The sequence below is a fragment of the Urocitellus parryii genome, chromosome 3, assembly GCF_045843805.1.
Source record: "Urocitellus parryii isolate mUroPar1 chromosome 3, mUroPar1.hap1, whole genome shotgun sequence".
In the NCBI taxonomy this organism is placed as follows: Eukaryota; Metazoa; Chordata; class Mammalia; order Rodentia; family Sciuridae; genus Urocitellus; species Urocitellus parryii.
Genome location: NC_135533.1, coordinates 178,419,914 through 178,442,167, shown reverse-complemented (window position 1 = coordinate 178,442,167; position 22,254 = coordinate 178,419,914). Strand labels below are relative to the sequence as shown.

At 35.1% G+C, this 22,254-nt stretch overlaps 1 protein-coding gene across 1 annotated transcript in view; it reads right to left on the bottom strand.

The window, feature by feature from the left end:
- The window catches only part of Kcnh8 (potassium voltage-gated channel subfamily H member 8), a 334,315-nt gene that overhangs the window by 130,227 nt on the left and 181,834 nt on the right, over positions 1-22,254 (bottom strand). The window contains exon 5 of the mRNA XM_026395926.2: positions 18,551-18,791. Coding sequence (XP_026251711.1) covers positions 18,551-18,791 — 241 coding nt within the window. The remainder of the gene's footprint in view (positions 1-18,550; positions 18,792-22,254) is intronic.

The window sequence follows — 22,254 nt, the reverse complement described above, 5'->3', positions numbered from 1 at the left end:
TTACTGAGGCCAAGAAGTAAAATCACAAGGCAAGGAGAATTCAAAATCCAAGTAGCCAAATGTGGAATTCGGTAAGAAAGAGTGCACATCAGTGAGCAAGGAAGAATTGCAGAGCCAGCTGGTGCCAAGGCCTACCTGGCCTGCAGGGTGGGAGATGCAACCCAGGAGGCTACATCTATGGGTTACAAATGGACAATATCCTAGAGGTTACCAACTCAAGCTGGAGCCTTAAGGGAAACATGGAGTTGACAATTATTACCTGTGCTTATTCATATTGGACACTTAAAGTTTTTTTAAGTTATTACAAAGTTTGTCTTTGTATTAAATATTATTTATAGAGGAAGGGAAGAAGTTGCATAAATAAACTACAGCTTCTAGAGATTTTTCTGGGTCATTTCAGAGAGAGCAAAACATAATTCTCAACACCTACCAACCCTGTATGATTTCAACATTTATTCAAAGACATTGTAAATAAAGATTAATAAGCAAAACTGTACAAAACCACAATTATTTGTTAGAAATGATATACTCGTCTATCCAGGAAAAGACTTATGCTCAAATTAACTTTTTATTATCAGATTTTTTGGGGGGATTTTTTTTTCTAGCTTTATGGATAAACCCACGTTGTCTTTACTGGATCAGCAGGTACAAAAACCAGAATTCAGGTTCCTTAGCACTGAACTGTGCCAGAATTTATAACTCAAAGGTTTGATCCCAACAAGCCTGTTTTCTGAGGCATCTCCCCAGTGACTGAGTGATGCAATTGTGGTACTTAGCCATTACTAGTGTGTTGCTTGACTTGGGCTGGTTTTGATGCCTTTTCTTACTCAAGCTAATGCTGTTTGGTTACTTAGCATTTCAACGTTCATCCTTAGTGATACTGTTCTGAATACATGTTAAAATGTAGGCAGGATTATTTCCCTGGAAATTTAAGAGATTCAAACATAACTGCCTCAAGTTGTTTGAGGATTTCTATTGTCCAGGTATTCTGTATATTTTAATTGTAATCAAACTTTTCATGGGTATGGTCAGTTCAGGTTTTCAATCTGTTATGAAAACACATTCTTGGTAATAAGATTCATCTGAATAAAGATGTCCAAGATAGAGGCTGATCAGATCAAATAACATTCTCCAAATTTGCTATTTTTTCTTGTCACTTTCGCTTTGTGTGCTATTTTTTAAAAAAATTTTATTTGTTTTAATTCATTATATATGACAGTAGAATGCATTTATGTACTTTGATATACATAGATAGTATATAAGTTCTCATTTTTCTGAGTGTACATGTTGCAGAATCATATTGGTCATGTAGTCACATATATACATACAGTAATAATGTCTGTTTCATTCTACTATGTTTCCTATTCCCCCCTCCCCTACCCCCTCCCATCATTTCTCTCTACCTAATCTAAGGTAACTCTATTCTTCCCTAGTGTCCCTGTCTTGTTGTGAATTAGCTTCTGAATATTAGAGAAAACATTCAGCCTTCGGTTTTGTGGATTGGCTTATTTCGCTTAGTATGATATTCTCCAACTCCAACCATTTACTGGCAAATGCCATAATTTCACTCTTCTTTAAAGCTGAGTAATATTCCATTGAGAATATATATACCACATTTTCTTTATCCACTCATCTATTGAAGGACACCTATGTTGGTTCCACGGTCCAGCTATTGTGAACTAAGCTGCTATAAACATTGATGTGGCTGCATCACTATAGCATGCTGATTTTAAGTCCTTTAGGTATAAACCAAGGAGTGGAATAGCTGGGTCAGATGGTGGTTCCATTTCCCACTTTTCTGAGGAATCTCCATACTGCTTTTCATAGTGGTTGCACCAATTTGCCATCCCACCAGTAATGTATGAGTGCACCTTTTTCACCACATCCTCACCATTATTGTTGCCTTTATTCTTGATGATTGCCATTCTGATAGGAGTGAGATGAAATCTTGGAGCAGTTTTGATTTGTATTTCTCTGATTGCTAGAGATGTTAAACAGTTTTTCATATATTTGTTGGCCATTTGTGTTTCTTCTTTTGAAAATATTCTGTTTAGGTCTTTTGTCTATTTATTGATTGGGTTCCTTTATTTTATTTATTTTTTGTTTGTTTATTGGTGTTACATGTCTTTGGTGTTTTGTTTTTTTTTTTTTTTAGTTCTTTGTATGTTCTGGATATTAATATCCTATCAGAGGACAGGCTGGTAAAGATGTTTTCCCATTCTGTAGGCTCTCTCTTTATGCTCTTAATCTTTTCCATTGCTGTGCAAAAGCTTTTTAATTTGATGGCATCCTACTTATTTATTCTTGGTTTTATATTTTTTTTTTGCTTTGTGGGGTGGGGTTGGGTTCTTGTTAAGTAAGTCAGTGCCAGCACCGTATGATGAAGCATTGACCCTGGGTTTTCTTCTAGCAAGTGTAAAGTTCCTGGTCTAATTCCTCTTTAATTCCTTTCAATTTGAGTTTTGTTCAGGGTGAGATATAGGGGTCTAATCTCATTTTTCTATATATAATATCCAGTTGTCTCAGGACCATTTGTTAAAGAGGCTATCTTTTCTCAAAGATATTTTTTGACAGTTCTGTCAACAATTACATGGCTATGGGTATGCACATTTATCTCTGTGTCTTCTATTCTGTTTTATTGGTCTTCATGTCAGTTTTTATGCCAATACTATACTGTTTTTGTTACCATACCTCTGTAGTATAACTTGAGATCAGATATTATGATGCCTCCTTCACTTTTCTTGCTTAGTATTGCTTTGACTATTTTGGGTCTCATATTATTCCAAATGAATTTAAGAATTATTTTTTTCTAATTCTGTGAAAAATGTCATTGGTATTTGGATGGGGATTACATTGAATCTGTAAATTGCTTCTGGTAGTCTTACCATTTTTAACAATATTGATTTTGCCTATCCAAGAACATGGAATATCTTTCTATCTTCTAAGGTCTTCTTCAATTTCTTTCTTCAGTGTTTTGTAATTTTCAATGTAGAGCTCTTTTACCTCCTTGGTTAGATTAATTCTCAAGTATTTTATTTAAAAATTTTTGAGGTGATTGTGAATAAAATGGTTTTCCTGATTTCTTCTTTAGCTGAATCATTGTTGCAGTATAGGAAAGCTACTGATTTATGGGTGTTGATGGTATTGATCTTATATCTTCTTACTTTGATCAACTCATTTATAAGCTCCAGACCTCTTCTGGTGATTTTTTTTTTTTTTTGGTCTTCCAGATAGTTGGACTTCTTCTTTTCCTATTTGTGTCCCTTTGATTTCCTTTTCTTGCCTGTTAGCTCTGCTCACATTTTGAGGATTATGTTGAATGGGAGTGGTGAGAGTAGATAGCCTTGTCTTTTTCCTGATTTTAAAGGAAATGCTTTTAGTTTTTCTCTATTTAGTATAATGGTGGCTTTGGCTTTGTTATAAATGGCCTATAAGATGCGAGGTAAGTCCCTTCTAGCAGGTGTAAAGTTTCTGGTCTAATTCCTCTTTAATCCATTTCAATTTGAGTTTTGTGCAAGGTGAGATATAGAGGCCTAATCTCATTTTTCTACATATAGTATCCAGTTGTCCCTAGCTCCTCCAGAGTTTTAAACATGAATGGGCGCTGAATATCAAAAACCTTTTCTCTGGTATAGACGAGGAGTGAGATAGCTGGGTCAGATGGTGATTCCATTCCAAGTGTTCTAAGGAATCTCCATGCTGTTTTCCAGATCGACTGCACCAATTTGCAGTGCCACCAGCAATGTATGAGTGTGCCTCTCTCCCCACATCTTGCCAACACTTATTGTTGTTTGTTTTCTTGATAACTGCCATTCTGAATGGTGTGAGATGAAATCTTAGAGCAGTTTTGACTTGCATTTTTCTGATTACTGGAGATGATGAATATATTTTTCATATATTCACAGCCACATCAATGTTTATAGCAGCTCAATTCACAATAGCTCAACTGTGGAACCAAACTAGATGCCCTTCAATAGATGAATGGATAAAGAAACTGTGATATATCTATCTATCTATATTATACATATCTATATATTATATATATACACACACATACACACACAATGAAATATTACTCAGTATTAAAAGAGAATAAAATTATGGCATTTGCAGGTAAATGGATGGAGTTGGAGAATATCATACTAAGTGAAGTAAGCCAATGCCCAAAAAATAAAGGCTGAATGTTCTCTCTGATAAGTGGATAATGGGAATAGTGCATATGGTAGAGAAATGGAGGAACTTTGAGCAAAGGGGAGGGAGGCAGAGATGGGGAACAGCATGGGGGCAGGAAAGATGGTGGAATGAGATGGATATCATTACCCTAGGTACATTTATGACTGCACCTATGGTGTGATGCTACGTCATGTACAACCAGAGAAATGAAAAGTCGTGCTGCAATTATGCACAATGAATCAAAATGCATTCTACTGTCATATGTACCTAATTAAAACAAATTAATTAATTATTTGTTTGTACTTTTTTAAAGTACGTTTCTCCATCTATTGAGAAGAACATGTGATTTTTATCCTTAATTTTGTTAAGTGGTGAATTGTATTTATTGTTTTACATATGTTGAACCACTCTTGTATTCCACTTGATCATGTTGCATGTGTTTTGAATGAAGTTTGCTAATATTTTATTAAAAATTTTAGCATTTATGTTCATCAGGGATATTTGACTGTAGTTTTATTTCCTTGATGCTTCTTTATCTGCTTTTGGTATCAGGATTATACTGGCTTCATAAAAAGCATTTGGAAACTTGTTTTGTGGTTAGTTTGTTCTTCTTTTTCTAAGGACTTGAGGTGGAACATAAGCTTATTTACTTGGGATCTCTCTAATTTTTTAGTATAGGCATTCAGTGCTATAAATTTTCCTCTTGGAACTACTCTCATACTGTCCCAGAGATTTTGATATGGTATCTCTGTCCTCATCCCTTTCCAAGAATTTCTTGATTTCAAGTTTCATTTTTTTGTTGATTCACATTGTTCAATCTCCCTGTATTTATGTGGTTTCTATTTTTTTTCTTGCTGTTGATTTCTAGCTTCATTTCATTATGATATGATAGCATACATGGAGTTATATCAGTTTTTTTTGTATTTGCTAAGATTTGCTTTGTATCCTAGAATATGATCTGTTTTGGAGAAAGTTCTATATGCAGTGAGAAGAAGGTAAATTCAGCTGTTTTAGGGTAGAATATTTTGTAGATGTTTGTTAGGTCCATTTTACTTATAGTGATGTTTAGATTACAGATAACTTTTTTGATTTTACATTTTGATGACCTGTCTATGGCGATAAGGGTGTATTGAAATTACCCAATATTATTGTGTTGGGGTCTATGTGAAATTTAATGTCATGGAGTAGTTTTTCCATGTAATTGGGTATGTTGCCCTTTACAGATGTAATCATCTTCTTTGTATATTCTGATTAATTTTTGCTTGAAATCTGCTTTGTCAGATATGAGAATAGCTACTCCTGCTTGTTTTCTTGAACCATATACATTAAATATTTTTTTTGCCATCCTTCTACCTTCAGTCTGTGAATGTCTTTGCCTGAGAGATGAGTCTCCTATAAACAGCACAGAGTTGGATTTTTTTGATAATACCACTAATTTTTAATAATAGACTTAAAATCTTGTATTTTTTCTTGGTGAATACCCATCTGTTTAGCTGTGTCAATGTCTGATTCATTCCAAGTGAATCACAGTCTTATTTACTATTGCAATCCCCAGACATACCCACTTGAAAACATTAAACATAAATGTACTGAACAGATACAATACATAAAGCATCAGGAATTCATTGTGATTTTGTTTCTAAGAATATATTTACCCAATGGCTTTATTTGTGGAAGTGCTCTTGAAATATTCTACTACTCTAGCAATGAGTTTCCTTTGGCTTAGAGGGCTAGGCTTAGGTGGAATTATGAAGGGGTAGATACCAACAAACACAGCTCCTTCCTTGTTGCCACCTTGATAAAATTCTTCTTATTCCAAGTGCTTAGCATTCATGGTCTCTTGTCCCATTTTCCATCAACATTTCTTCTCTGCTCACATTTAATGACTAATAAGGACCACCTCTACCTCTGTTTCAAAATATACCATAGATGTCTTCCCTGTAGTCTTGGAATCATACTACATGCTGTGGGACATGGGCTTCTACTGGTCTTTTGCTGTGTGATAAAGAGTTTTTCATACTTAAGACAAATTTCCCCAATCATTACATAAGCTTTTTGAGCAGAGGGAGAAAGCTTTCAATTTCTTCAGGATCCTTTTCATCATACAAAAGCATAGAGTCTGGTTTATATCAGGTCTGGTAGAACTTAGCTGAGAATTTAATGATTGAATTAAATTACCTAATAAGAATTAAATAATTGTTTGGATTAATTTTTAAAAAGACTTCTAATTGCATGATGATCAGTGTGTCCAGCTGAGTTGAGGCTATAATAGCTCCTTGTTCCTCTGGAGTCTCCTTTCTAGGGTCATCATTAGAGAAAGATGACATCCTAAAATCCACCATTTAGAAAGGCTAGCTTATCCCTTGTTCAATCTACTGGGCCATTGGGGTGCCCGGACACCTTGTGTGTTTGCAAGGACCTTATCAGGGCACCCAAACCTGTGGAATTTCTCATGATACCAGCCATTCACTAAATGTTTCTTGATTTGTTAAGGATTAATAACTCTAAATGGGTTATATTGTTTTAAAAATAAAGAACAATCACCTGGTGGGTCACATTAAAAACCATGCAGGCCTATCTTTGGAAATAAGATGCTTTTCAACTCAGTGAAATACATTTCATATTTTGTTTATCACAATTATATGAGCAGGTATACATTTGTTGAATGTATACTATATTAGTTGTTGGAACTGTGGAAATACATAAGCTGTCCAGTAGTCCATGTACTCTGGGAGTTCAGTTTATTTATGGTATATGATGTGTGTGGGGAGAGAACTAGAGAATCATGATATGGGGCTAAAGAGCAGGGAAGGGGAAACACTTTAATAGTTCATAAGGGAAATCTAACCTCAATTCTTGGTGATGGCGAAAGAATTAAAGATGATTTTATAGAAAGGCTCACAGATGATATTTCAAGGATGAGAATTTTATTAGGTAAAGACAAACTAAGGAAACATCCTTTGCTTTTATCTAGAAATGGAGAATACAAAGAATATGCAAGGGGGTGAAAGGAATGACACAGTTGAAGATCTGAAAGTGTTCTAGCGTGGCTGAACCACAGAAGAGAGGAGCAAGTGGTGAGAGATGAAAAGTGCAGAGATGCAGAGTCCAGACTGTGGAGGGTCGGTGAGGCCATGTTCAGGGATTCCCATGTCCACCCACCTGGGTGATATCATGATAGTTCTCAACAAGCATCTCATGAATTTCATCTAGGCCTGGGTGACTATAATGTTTTCTAATACCTAAAAACTCTTTTAACAACTTTTCCCTAATTTAAGACCTAATTCCTTTTAATGTTATTGCTTATATTTATTTATTTAAATCATATTGGGGTGATTGGGAGAAAGGAGATTATTGCAATGGCAAATGTTAACTCCATAGATTGAATGGAAAATATGTCACACTTTTTTTACTTAAAGTAGGATTTTTTTAAAAAAACATACTTGAAAAAGCAGGAAGAGGAGAGAATGACATAGCAGAGTTCATGTTTGGTAAGAGGCAAATGTAAAAAAAGAACAACCTAACTACTCTGCAGTAAGTTTCTAAATCAAGAACTCATAATTTTCTTCTGGGTTTCTAAATTTAGCAACATTCCATTCTTAATGTCCCAGCCTTGCTCAAAGCAAGCAGCATTGTTTCATATTTTATGAGCACATGCTTCTTCTATTAGTCTATTTACAGTAATAGGTAAGTCACCTCATTCTGGGATGAACAATTTTTTTCCATATTAGCCATCTCACAAATGTTCAGATTTAGATATTCGTGTGCATTGTGAAGTAAGTTTGGCATTTGTCAGACAAATGCAGCTCCATTTTTCACCTGATAAAATCTGGAATAAATGTTGCTATTTCCTGATTTGAATTACATCATTAAATGAAATGACTTTATGGTATTACAGAAAAGTCAGAAAGCAAATGTGACCTAGAACTTCTCACAATGGTGATCACCATGAAAATTATCGACACGAACAAAATGCATTTCAACTAAAGCTTTTTTGATCAATAAAATGCTTTAAGGATAATGTGATTTTAAAAACTGAAAATGTTCTATAAACTGTATATATTAATATACTTTGCCCGACAGTTCCACGCTTTCTGAAATTGACTCCGTGTTGGAGAAGGTCCTCTGCACTTGTTCCCTTTGCTTTGAATGTTCTTAATCAAGACAGCCTTTTCCTCATTTCCCTGTTGTGTTTGTTCAAACATCAGATTCTCAGTTATACTTTCCCTTCTCTTGTTTATTCTTCAACATAAACTCACCACTATCTATCTAACATGCTATGTATTTTCTTTATTTGAGTCACTTACTGTTTGCTTCCTTTTAGAATATGAATCCTTTAAGGGCAAGGATCTGTGTCTACTTGCTTTACTGCTCCTTCATGAACATCCAGAACAGTACACAGCAAACAACAGGCACTCAGTATGTTTGCTTAGTTAGTGAATATTTTTTTTTCATAGACATATTCATTATAATTTTTATATAAGTGGCAAAAATTCATCTTTAATGTGTGACAATTAAGACATGGTTAAATAAATGGTTCCTTTAGATGATGAAATATTATGCAACTATTAAATGTGTTTATAAGTATTTACAAAATAGGAAAAACATTCATATCAAAATGTTACAAGAATAAACAAGCTCTCCAAATTTGTATAGACTGTGATAACTGGAGAAGCACAGAAACAACAGCCAGGAAGTTTTAACGTGGGAGTGCTGGTGATTTTGGAAGGGGAACAACCAAGAATGATTTATTTTCTCTGCTGTTTAGGTATGAAAGTTCACATCATTATCATAGAATATGAACAGAAGAGAAATTAAACCAATCAAAAGAAAATACATTAGGATTTAATTTGTAGGTTTGTTGAGAACATTGTCATGGAGCATGTTTTTGCTCACAGCACAGAATGGTGGGAATGTTTTCAAACTTCCACAGGTCTGCTAATGGTGAACAAAGTATTCTTTAAAATCAAACAAAAGCCTGTTACATATAGCCTGAGGAAAATATCAATGGCTATGTCTGAACCAATTAAATAAAAAACACTGCTTTGCAGTTTCATATAATAAAGGAAAATATAGTGGGTCACATATCTTGGGTATCAGCTCAATAGTTAATTTACCACAGTGCTTCATCTTCCCATAGGGAATATTGAAAAGCCTAAAGAAGCATTACCTGAACCGAGAGTTTATTTGCGAAATAAATGCAATTTTAGTCTTTGCTTAAGTAGGTACTTTTAAGCCAAGTTATTTAGAAGGACTTCGTAACAACCAAGAAAACAATATCTTACTTTTCAATGCCCTATTTTCCCCAAGTCATTCTACATATAAAATCTCTTCATTTTGAGATAAGACACTGACTATGTTACACTCCACTGGAAATCTGAAGTAGCAGGGTAGTTTCCCAGATATTGTTTAATTTTGGCTCTATCCTCAGGCATAGATTTATTTAACAGAAAATAGTTGGTTAGTAGCCAACTGGGCACTGCTTCATTGCTAGATAATGGTTAATGTTCAATATAATCATTCCATTTGTTCAATACTCCATTATCTTATCTTGTAATACAGATACCGAATATTCTCATAGTTGGGTTATAGACAGTCACAGGGAACAAAGGTCAAGTCTGAGCCATGAATAGGAGGCCACCTAAAGTTGTTACTGAGAACCCCTATTACTCAATCCAAGATCAGTGTGAATGGCTAAACAAAATAACTGGAAAGACTCTCCTAACATGCTTAAGGTTTGGGATTATAGGAATACAGTTATTCAGATGTGGGGGTATATGGGTGTGTGAATCTCTGCCTTCATCCTATGTCTAAAAGGTGGAGTAAAAATGGGTGGGAGAATATTAAGAGACAGGAAGGAAGAAAAATGAGACTGAAAGAGGGAAACAGAAAGAGAAGGAGGCACTCTTCTTTTAGGTTTGGACCCTAAGAAATAAATTAATTTTAAGAAAACAGAATTTCCAGCTATGCAGCCCAGGTATCCCACATCAGATGCTCAAAGCATTTGAGAATAGAATTTATTTGATTCTCTCTTCACCATGAAATCTTGACTTTATTGTTAGAGATATTTCCCTCCAGTAGCCAAATCTGTATCTTTAGTTTTAGTCCTTTAACTGAGGGGGAAAAGAATAAATATATCTTTACATTTTCCAGTGCAAAATGATTATATTGCAAACTGGGGTTTGCCTGAGTAATGAAATAACAATAAAATGCCTGTGCTCTCTCAGTTTCCATTAAGATTTATATAATTCACCCTGGTAGACAAGACACATAAGAATCCTAACAGAATCAAAGTACCTCTCTGGAGGCTTGGTTTCTTCTAGAGAGTAATAAGCATTGATAAGAAAGGAGTGGAAGAATATACAACATCACTCCTCCATTCCATATTAAGTGGGAAAAGGCATACTTGCAAGATTGCATACAGTGAAGAGATGTGGAGGAAAGCTGTACGAAACACACATGTATTTGTGGATACTACTAGGACCAAACTCAGATCCAGCTCATATTGAAGTTGTTGAAGAGAGCCATGTCCCAGAAAACTAAAGCTGGTGATTAAACCTTCATCTAACAGCTTCCCTCTAGACTGTGCCAGCAGAAGCCAGCACCCGCTCTCCTTGCACCTTTCTGACCTTCTCAGGGGAGGAGTTGAAATGCAGATCAACTTTTTCCTTGTTTGTAGGTGTGCTGATGGGAAACTGGAAGAAAGAACCCTGGACTCCTTGCCTCTTGTATCATCAAGACGATTCCAAGTACACCAGTCCCTTGGTGCACAGCAGTTAAAAGAATTGAGATTTGGGTAGATGCAAAATGGAAGAGAGCATTTCCTGGCTCAGGGATACCGAGCCAAGTTTGTATTAGTATCTGAAAAGGCCTCCGGTGCCCTCTGTGGTAAATGAGTCCCTGGGGCACTTGTGTTCCTGAAAGCTATTAGATGTGGAATGCTCTGGTGTGCCTTAGTTTCAAAATTTAGCTGGTTGATTCAGTATGTATCACAGAATGCTTGTGTCTGAAAATAGCTTATATTAAAACACATTGAGGAGATATGGGATTGATAACATTGAAGGGGTTTAGAATATGCCACCCTAAGTTGTACCATTTTGGCCTGTTGACAGTTTTGATCTGAAGGTACAAAAGAAAGAGAAGATATAGGAAAAGCTCTCTGATCTTTCTCTTTCTACCTAGAAGCAAGTCATATAATTTCTCATGAGAAAGGAAGAGAGGAACATCCTCATCACTGAAGATTGGGAGTCGATGCTGAAATGGATCTGAATTAACAACCTACTTAATAACTCCTATGGCTATTAGTTTCTGCCATTGTATTTCCTAGTCACTATCCCTCAATTTACTTTCCTTAGCCCAAGGTCTGTTGTCTTGCCACATTCTCACTATTTATTATTTTTTAAATCTTAAATAAGGTATTTAAGCTTTGGGGCCTGATGCCTTCTTCAGTTCCTAATATTCCTACTGTGGACTCCTATCTATGAGTCCATAAAAATTTTTAAATAAAAACTTGTATACTTTTTCCTTGCTGATCTCTTTTTCACTGGTTGAATTCTCATTTCCAGCCACAGAGCCTAGAAGTAAATTTTTTTCCTCTTCAGAAACATTATTGGGAATAATCATCACTATTGATTGAACAGTGAGTGAGCATATTTCTTGATTATAATTGCCTCAAGAAATCCTCACAATAATGCTACTGACTACTTTGCCCAATTTACAAATGAAACATTTAAGGTTTTCATCCTAGCTCAGATAGTAATTAGCCAGCTCTTGCATAAACTGCTTATCCCTCCTCCCCTATGTATAAACAAATGTATCTGCCTTAATTATATCACAAGGTTATAATAAGAATTAGATGATGTGTAGAAATAGAGATTATAAGACAGCAAAATTTGGAGACTTATCATTGAATAGAAATATTACCTAATGAAGCATTATAAACAAAAGAGGGAAAAAATCAGGAAAAAAATAAAATATGGGTATATGTACATAAGAAATATGATACTTATAAGAATTCTGTTCACATGAGTTGGAGTAAAATCTTTGTAAATATGTAAATTGTAATTTAAAAACACTAAATCAAGCGATGGTAGTCCTGATTGGGGAATTAAGGCAAAACATACATATTTCTATCATGTGCCCTATAGTTGGTATTAGCCCCACTGAGAACCAGTGGACTGGAGATGCTCAAGTCAACATAGGAAATAACTTTACAACATAACCCTGAGAAAGCAAGGCTTTTCAAATAGGCCCAAAGATCAGGGAGTACTACTAGATTAGGATGCTAAATGTTTAGTCCTGGACAGGATTATACACATGATGTATGCTTGTCCTTATTCCACACAGAGTCCAATTGTCCTGGTAGAGAAATGTAGGATCTCTTTTATATTTTGTCACTACCTCATCATAAGTGGAAGCACAGGAATTGCTAGGATACTACATGAAAGTATGAGATCCAACTGATTTGACAGAATACATGGTTTCCTCATTTTCTCTCTTTTGATCATCTGAAATTTGTCTTGGCAAGCTATCCCTGCTAGAGTTAGCTATTTCTTTATTTCTATTGTTGTACCCAGATATGTCTGCTCTTCTTCCCATATATCCTGATACTAGTTTGCTTACACCTCTATTCCTTTAATTGACATGTACTTCTTCCATGGAATTCTCATAAATCTGAATTAGCTTATTACAAGTAAGTGCAAGTGTTTCTCTCCTTTTATCTCTTAGTTTTGTCTTGCTATAGCACTTACAAATCAAAATACATAGGAGACTATGATTGATTTCATTTGTATTCTCCCTGATATTACAGTTGAAGTGTTGTATTGACTTTTTAAAAAGGTAAATCACTGAAGAGTAAAAGAACATTACAACATATTTGTAATGAAAAGGGGAGTGTTGTGTTAGAAACCAAAGCTCTAGAACAGAGGTTGGCAATCTTTTTCTTTAAGGGACCAAACTGTAAACATTTTAAGCATTGTTGACAGACCATATAATCTCAGTCACAATTATTCAGTCTGTGGATATAATGTGAAAGCAGCAATAGAAAATATGGAAAAGAACATAACTATGTTAACAATAAATGTGCATTTACAAAGACAGGCAGCAGGGTTTGGTCTTGGGAAATTGACTTGCCCGTCTTTGTGCCAGACTCTTTTTCTCTACACTTTTTTTCCATTTTACACACCTACCACAGTTGGTTTGTACCCTCTTCTTGTTGATGGGCATTAATTCGCCTCCATTGTTTTGCTTCTGCAAACAATTCCCCAGCATTTTACATGTCTTCCCAGAACATTATACAAGTCCCTTTTACATGTGTCCCCAGGTGCATCCACAAGCACCTGAAAAAAGTCCACCAAGAAAAAGAATTGCCAGATCCTGATTTATATGCATTTCCAAATTGATCAGAACTTGCCCAACTGCTCTTGGTTTTATTTGTTTTTTTAAAGCATTCATTTCAGTCCTTATCTTTATCACTTCCTTTACTTTTTTGCTCAGTCTTTTTCTGAACTCTTCAGTAATTACCTTATCTCTTATATTTAGGCTTTTTATTGTAATTTTATTCATTCATTTTTTTTTACTTGGTAGTATGGTTACATTGCTCAAAACTCAAAAATAGTTACACTGCTCAAAACTCAAAACTTTACAGAGGGTAAACAGCAAAATCTTCCTGTCATTGTTCTCAGGATCTTGTACCCTTTAGAAGCAAGCAAGCTCAGAAATTTCTTGGGCAGTTCTCCAAAGACAGTGTAAGAATTATCAAGTACATTTATTCCTAAATATTCTTCCTCCACCTCTTTTTAATATAAAAGGTAGCATACTATCTGTACCACAGTGAATAATTAACATGTATTTGCAGTATCTCCTATAGCTTGCTTTTTTTTTTCCCCTCTTGGGTCCCCCAAAAGACCCAATCCAAATTTTTTTCAGTCTTTTGACCTCGATTGTTGCTGAGAAATCTGATTCCAATAATTATTTTTTAAAATTTTTTAGTTATAGGTGGACACAATAACTTTATTTCATTTTTATGTGGTGCTGAGGATCGAACATCATGCATGTTGGGCAAGGGCTCTTCCTCTGAGCCACAATCCCAGCCCTGATTTCAATAATTATTAACCTTTATAAATAACTTTTCTTTCATTCTAGAAGCTTTGAAGATTTTCTTTTTGCCTTGTCTGAGTGTGGAAATATTTTTATTTATCCTACTTAGTACCTAGAATGCTCTTTTAATCTCAGGATTCATATGTTCTTCCCATTCTGAAAAATTCTTGGCTATTTTCCCTTTACTTATATCATCACTCCCCCACCTCCCCCCCCCCATCAGTTTCTCTATTTTATTCTTTAGGAAGGTCTATTAAATAACGTGGTGATCTATGACTGGGGTAAACAGAAAGCACACTTGTATACCATGTTTCCTTTGACATTTAGTTTTCTGAGGAGTTCTTGGAGGGAACAAGTCATGGTTTAGCCTATGAGTCTAAGCTTTGTGGTTATAATAGCAGATAATAAGCATAAGAAAATTATCTCCTAAATAGGCTCACAGTGGAAAGATTGTGAAGATAGAAAAAGGCATTTATTTCCCTTGAAAAGGAATAGCTTAGAGTCTCTGAAAGGGCCCATTGGAAGGACCTACAAATGATTATGTGTTATTTTTTTTATGTATGTGTGCGAGTATTTTTAGAACAATATAGTTATTAGTAACAATTATCCAATTAAGAAAGGTTCCAATAAAAGGAAAATTTTAAATCTCCTAACAGAGTCTGGGGGTGCACATCCTTGCCATCTCTCTCCTAATGATTGTAAGATGCCTGCATAGTTATAAGCATCGTATCCTATCACCCTACTCACACATCACAGAAAAAAGGGCAAAAATGGGGATGCAAATATTTTTACCATTGCTTGTCTCTTATTTGTTCAGGGAAAATCTTACTTCCAATCAGCCCCCTCCCACCTGCCAAAGATCTCTTTATGTCCTAGTGGAGAGACATGATCACACACTTGCTGTTATACCAGATATGGGATAAGGGGAATAGAATTAGTACTGGTTTAGTCAACTCATATATATTTTTTTTCCCCTGAGTCTGGTCATATTGCTGCCTGCACAAAATAAGGTTCTTTGTTTTTTTAGTAAGAAAGAGGAGAGATGACTCTCAAATCTATTGATATACAACAGCTTCACTACCAAGACTGAATAGATTCAAGTTATTATTTTCTATATATTTGAAGAAAGAAAAAGAAGTAGGATCTTTCTCTCCTTTTATGTCTCATTGCTATAAATAAAGGAGAGCAGGTTGAGTGCAATGGAATCATATGGACTATAAATTCTTAAAAAAAAGAAATTTGGTCTATCAATCTGCCATCAGTTAGTTCTGTGGCTTTGGGCATATTGCTAGGCCTCAGTTTTCCTACCTGTGAAGTAAGAAGGATTGGATTAGATGACTATTAAGTGACTTTTCATCTCAAGTTTCCACAAGGTTTTGAATCAATGGATAGTTTAAACATGAAATTTTATAGCTCAGCCAAGCTTTGCACCATATTGATTCCAAAGAACTAATATGGATTACAGAGGAATCCAATTTAAGAGTAAGAGAACACCTAGGCGAGTTTTGAGCCCATCTTCTAGATTTAAGTTTTGACTAACAAAATTATACTCAGACACTTTATGTTGAATTCATCTGGGAAGAATGTTTTTCAGTCAGTCATGCCAAAAGAGTATTACTAAGTGATCTGCGGAGGAATGAGTTTTAAGATAAAAATAAATCCAGCATGATGCTGGATTAATCACATTTAAATAGATTTATTTTATCACAGGATTTCTTAGAGGATTTGCAATACTAAAGTGTACTGTGAATCTCCCAAAGAGATCTACCATTTCCCAACTTTAATTTTGACTACAAATTCTTTTTCCATGGAACACTGAATTACTTTCCATTTTAAAAAATGATGACATTGCCTAACATCTGTATGGAGTTGGTCTAATTAACAAAATATTTTTATAAACATTATCTTTTAGTTATATGAAAACCCTTATTTTTTTACCCTTTTTTAAACTGACCATTTTATGTATTACAAAATGCCAATTTAGTAATGCTATTCTAGAAATAGAAAAAATGGTATGCTAAATACACACATGAATTATTCCACACATATTTAGTAAGTGTTAAGTGGTATAAACACTTAGTATTGTAAAGGTACAACATCATAGACAAAGCACTTTTTCCTCCTAGTGTTTCTGCTTATTTATCAATAATCATTTTTCAGCTATCTTTGTGAAAAATTTCACAGAACGAAAGTTGAGAAAAACATATTTGGAGCCATGACAGTTTGAACTATTTTTCCAGATATGCTGTAATAAATTGCATATGTACTTAAGCTCATTTAAAAAAAGAAAGATCAGGAAGATAGTAAAAAAAGAGTAAGTAAATTCCTATGGCTTTTAAAAATAAGTCAGTCAACAAGGGATTCCCGGGCAGAAGCTTCATAAGATCTGCTGTCAGACTAAAATCTAAAGTAATCTTTGTAGACACTGAACTGCATAAAAATAGTAATGGGTTTCCCTTTCCTTTATGTGGCTAATATTGGAAAGGTATTGCCTATTGGGAGAGCCAACTTGCTTCCTGAGCTGACAGTAAGGGAGAATGCGGAGGAATTTAGGAGCAACTATCAGGAGAGCACACCAGTCTCAACTGGGTTAGTAGAGTAAACAGCCTACACACAAACAAGCAAAAATTTATAAAATATGTCATGGGTATGGGTTCTTATGGGGGTAAACCAGTAGTCAATGAGCATGTAGTACCAGAAATCACTTCTAAGTATGTCAAATATCTAAAACTCAGGAAAAGTGGAAAAGAAAGTTCAAAATACAACTTCTTCCAATAATAGAATTGTTAATAATAACTATAATAAAAATGACGAAAGATTTGTTAAACCATGACATAATATCTATTATCGCATGAGATCCTATGAACCAGTTGAGTATAAGAAAACAGGCTCAGACATGTTGGAATACTGCCCAAGTTCTTGAGAACTGTGACTAGGTCATGGGAAGTGATTTTAGGATGATAATGTATGTGCATATCATGGATGGGTAGGAGGAGACATCCAAGGTTGGCACAGGAAAAGGATGTAAACCCACATGGATTGGTGTTAGACACATCCAACGTATCCATGAATTTCATTTTAAATTATTGTTCAAACTTTAAGATATTATTTGATATACAATAGTGATTTCATAGATACCTTTATGGTTGTACTCTTCTAATAAAAGAAATGTCATTAGTTTTTTTTTTTTTTTTTAAATTAAGATTGTAGTCATTACAAGCTACCTAATTAGACAACATCGCCATCTAGTGGCTGAAACATTCTGTGTTTACTACTTTTGGGGTGGGAACTGGGGGTTTAAGGGTCTGAGCCCAGTAGGTACAATACTAATAGTGTTGCCAAAGCTGCACCAAGAGCACACAAACTCATTCAGAGCAAACAAGCATTAACATTCAGCTACAGAGCCTACTCTGGCCCCAAACCTTTAACAGCTCACTAAGAAAAAACTACCACTACTGAAAAAAGGTTTTGACCAGCTTCACTTATTTATTTTCTCTGAAATTTTAAGGTCCATTTCTCACTCCTTTGTTCACTACTTGCTTGAGATAATTTTCAAACATTCTCTCATCTTTGCAATCTGGATGTTGTACTATGCAACTATGACCAGGTAAAGAAGCAGTTGCCAATGGTGGCCAATAACATACAGGAAGTATTAAATAATATTCTTATTTAACCCTTAACAGAAACTTAGAATGTGTTCTAGATGGGCAAACAAGAGCTAGGATATGGTCTAAACAAGATGAGGATGTAAGGAAAAAGAAAATAGGGAAACATTTACAAGATTGGAGCAGATGTGATATCAGTGGATGTTCCCAATATTCTAGAGATAAAGGCCCCCTAGCAAACATCCCTGAGGCCTTTTCTAAAGTTAAAATAAGATATTCACAGCTTCTTCTGATTAACTTATGTAACCCTTCGCTTCTGTAACTAGGCCACTTATTGAAATCACCATCCACATGCTGAAAGATGAAGACAGAACCACATACCTGGGACAGGACCACTATCAGAATACAACTGATGTGTTCTTTCCAAGCCCCATTTTTGACAAAGTAAGTGTAGAATAAAAGAACATCAGTCTAGATCTGTGTGAATAAAGGAACAGAGGAAAAACTGGAAGAGGCAATTTTCAGAAATCCAAAAATGTGACTCTCCCAAATTTGCCTCAAGCCTGAATCATGCCCATGCAAATGGACCTTAGTTTAGGTTCACATTAGAAAAATCCGGAAAAGACTTATTTCCCATAGGCAGATCTCTGAAGAAACCCATTGCGGGTTCTTACCTATAATAAAAAGGATCTCCACTGCTATGTCGCTGACTGTCGTGCTGCGAGTGGTGGACAGGTCATCGTTGCCAATAAAGCAGACGTTGTAAGGTACAGTCACGGCAACATAAAACGTCGCCAACAAGATAAGCCAGTCCCAGCCAGCTTTAAAAGTGCTAAAATGCAAAAGTATGAATTTGGACTTTTTTGCATCGGAAACTTTATACTCCGGAAATGCTGGTTTATCTACAAAAACATTCTGTGGATAAAGACAAAAAGAAGAGAATGGGAAAAGAGACATTAGAGACAAGAATTACACTGCTTTAAACACATACCTGTGGGAGGAGGATTGTGCATGACACATGTCAGCACATCTTATGGGTAAAACTTGACCTGTACATAGAGTCATGCACCATGTAACTATGTTAATCCATGGTGGACTTCACGTACGGTGGTCCTATAAGATTACAACAGAACCAAAATATTCCTATTGCCTAGTGACATGGTTGCTTTTGTAATGTTGTAGCTCAACATAGTGTTCCCCTATTTGTGATGCTGCTGCTATAAACAAACCTACAGAGATGCAAGTCACATAAAAGCATTTCCATACAATTATGTCCAGTGCATGACACTTGGTAGTGGTAATGAGCAACTGTGTTACTGTTTTATGTTCATACTATCTGTACTTTTTCTTTGTAGATCAGAAAATCCACTTTCATAAGGCAATTTTTATATCTTGGCAAAGTAGGAAGTATTGGATTAGCATAGTAATCTAGAAATTGTCTCCAAAAAAAAAAAAGTAATGTGAGTCTATCTTAGGAGCATGTTGATAAAACATATGCAAGTAATTTTCACTATGATTCTCAAAATGTGAATAAAATGTTACAATTGTAAATAAAAGCAAGAATTAAAAAAGTGTCACTACTTTGGAAGTTCTGCTTTACTTCTTGTGATGGATTAGAATTGACACTTAGTCCTTTAATGTATTCATTTTTAAAGAAGTAAATTACTGGGAGGATTATATAGGAGTTTGAGTTGTGCATTTTTTTAAAGTTACTTTTAAAAGAATAATTAGAAAAGAAAATTTAGTTGTTTTCCAGAAAATGAGAATTCTGGTGTAAAAGTGCAAATTTATATTGTAGAATGCTTCATGAATCTTTAAATCTCAATTTTAAAACAGAATCAATAGTGCTATTTATTAACTTGGAAATTCCAGGAAACACAAATGAATGGCCAGTGTGCAGTCAGTTGGAATTCCATATCATTCAAGTTTTAGTGGATAATTTAAAATAGAAAACTAATTATTGAAAAGATCAAATAAATAAGGCTCTAAATTTGTAGGGGGTAGCAGGTATATCTCTTTCTAAAGGAAGGGCCTTTTCCCACCACTTTTACTCGAGTTACTTGGAAGAGAAAATAATGACTGCTAACTGGACAGTGGAGTCAAGTGGCTTTCCATTTGAAATTCATTCGGAAAGGCGCTAGCATCCGTCCCATCCCACATTCTGGTTTTCTCTTCCTGGTGACAATTACAGGTCAGCTTCCATGAATACCTCTTGCTTTATGTACTTTTTATTATTATTTTAGAGAGTGCTCCTAATAGTGTAAAAAAAATGACTATAAAACAGCAGCCTCATACATCTCCTGTTTACATCATCTGTTGATGGCATTAAGAGGCCATACTCTATGACGTTTCCCTTGACGATGAGATCACCTAACACATTTTTCAGAATGTCTCTCTGCTGTTATGTGATGCATGACTGTACTAAAACTGAGCAGAGATCTTTGCTAAAGGTAATAACACTGTGTAGAATTTTGTCATGAAAGTAAGCAGTCCAGATTTTGTTCATTAAAAACAAAAAGACCATTATCTAAAATGTCATCTAAAAATATCTACAGTTGCAAGTATAATCCTACACACAGCACAAACACTGAGATGCATTTATATACTTATTGCCATGAGGACGCTCTGTATTTTTAAAAGACAGTCATTATCTAGAGAATATATTTGACCTGAAATTCTGCTGATATCAGCAAATATGGCTTTTTTTTCTAGAAAGGAGATTACTAATAGTCTACTGTAAAAACCTATTTACACATTTTTAAAAATATAATCAGGTTGTGCATGCATTTTTTTTTTTTTTTGCATTGTGGTTGATGGTGAAGTTTCTAGTTGGGACCCCAAATCTTGTTGCTTTAGTTAACATGGATATATTCTGAAACTGGGTAGCCTTTGGTCCATTGGTTAGATGGTAAAGGGAGGAACAGTTACTTAAGGGTTATTATTCAAGTCATGGAAGGAGAAAAGCAATGTTCACTGTGCAACTGATTAAATGCAGAAGAATAGTTTTTGATAACTGTAAAAGCATTTCACTTGAAAGCAGTCCAACTTGATGAACAGTTCCTTTATTGCTATGAGACAAAGGGAGGCCCAACAATAGCATGTGTGGAAATTTGACAAGTATGTGACCAGATACTTGCAGACCTTGCTTTGACCTCAATTAATGAGAAATACAAGATAGGTAATGAAAACTTAAATTTGAAAGTTAGGTTGAATTAACAGAGCAGTTAAAAGTTCCAGAATACATATTACTTGCAGGTCACAGTGTTATTTTCTTGTCTCAGTCACTGAGGAAAAAGGCAGATTAATGTGGTGTGTTCAGAGAGCCCTGAATATCTGAGATTCAGGGAAAATTCAGAGAGATCTGGAACACTTAGCTCCTAGTGGTGGCTTTCAGTGAGTAAATGGTTCTCTTACCCTAATATGAATGTCCCCCATGTGTGGTATGTCTCTGAGGTAGGCATTCTCAACCTGTGTTTGTACTTCCTGTCAACGTTCTCACTCAATCCACCCAGGCACTTCCTGGTCCGGGGCCTCATGGTAGGGAACTGCTCCACTACTTCCAGATGATTCTTTGGTGCCCACCTGCTGCCACTGCATCTTTGTTCTATCCAATTCCCTTATATTGGACCTTTTGCCTCATTTTCTGGTTTTGAGGAATAAGTTCCAAAGGTGGACATTGGCTTAACACCGAGAAAAACAGATGAAATTCTAGGATGAGCTTCTCATTAGAACTTCAGCAGGTGAACTAAAGAGGGAGTTAGGGTCTGCAAGAGTCCATCTCCTCCAAATGGATAAGCACTTCTAGATATAACATTAAGATAGGTTCTAATATAACTTTTCCCCTTAATACTTATTGTACCAAGAAATGTTCAGAAGCCCTGGGGAGCATCTCACTTTCCATCCAATAGGTTTTTTACTGTCATGCTACAGAAATTGAAATTTTGCCTTATTAAAGGAAGAAAGCAAGTCTAGGATGAGGATTGGGAAAATAACAGAGTAAGTAAAGTGTTTTCTTTGTATAATGCTAATTGCATGAACTATTAGTGAAGCTGATGCAAAAGTTCAGCAATACATTTGTTATATCTGCTAATCAGATTTCATTTTCATAGGCTACTTAAACATTATTTTAAATGATGTTAGATTATTGTTAAAGCATATTACTTTAAAATTATGCCGAGAATTCAGTACATCTTAGATTAGACTTAAGTTTTGAAATATTATTAACTCAAATCCTGCACACATCTCTACATCATCACCTAAGTGAAAAAAAAATAGATGCTCCTCTATTTCCACTACTATTTTTATAAAATTTTATCAAAACCATTTAAATGGAAGAAAATTTTTTAGAATTGTTTTTAAAAAAAGGACACATTTGTAA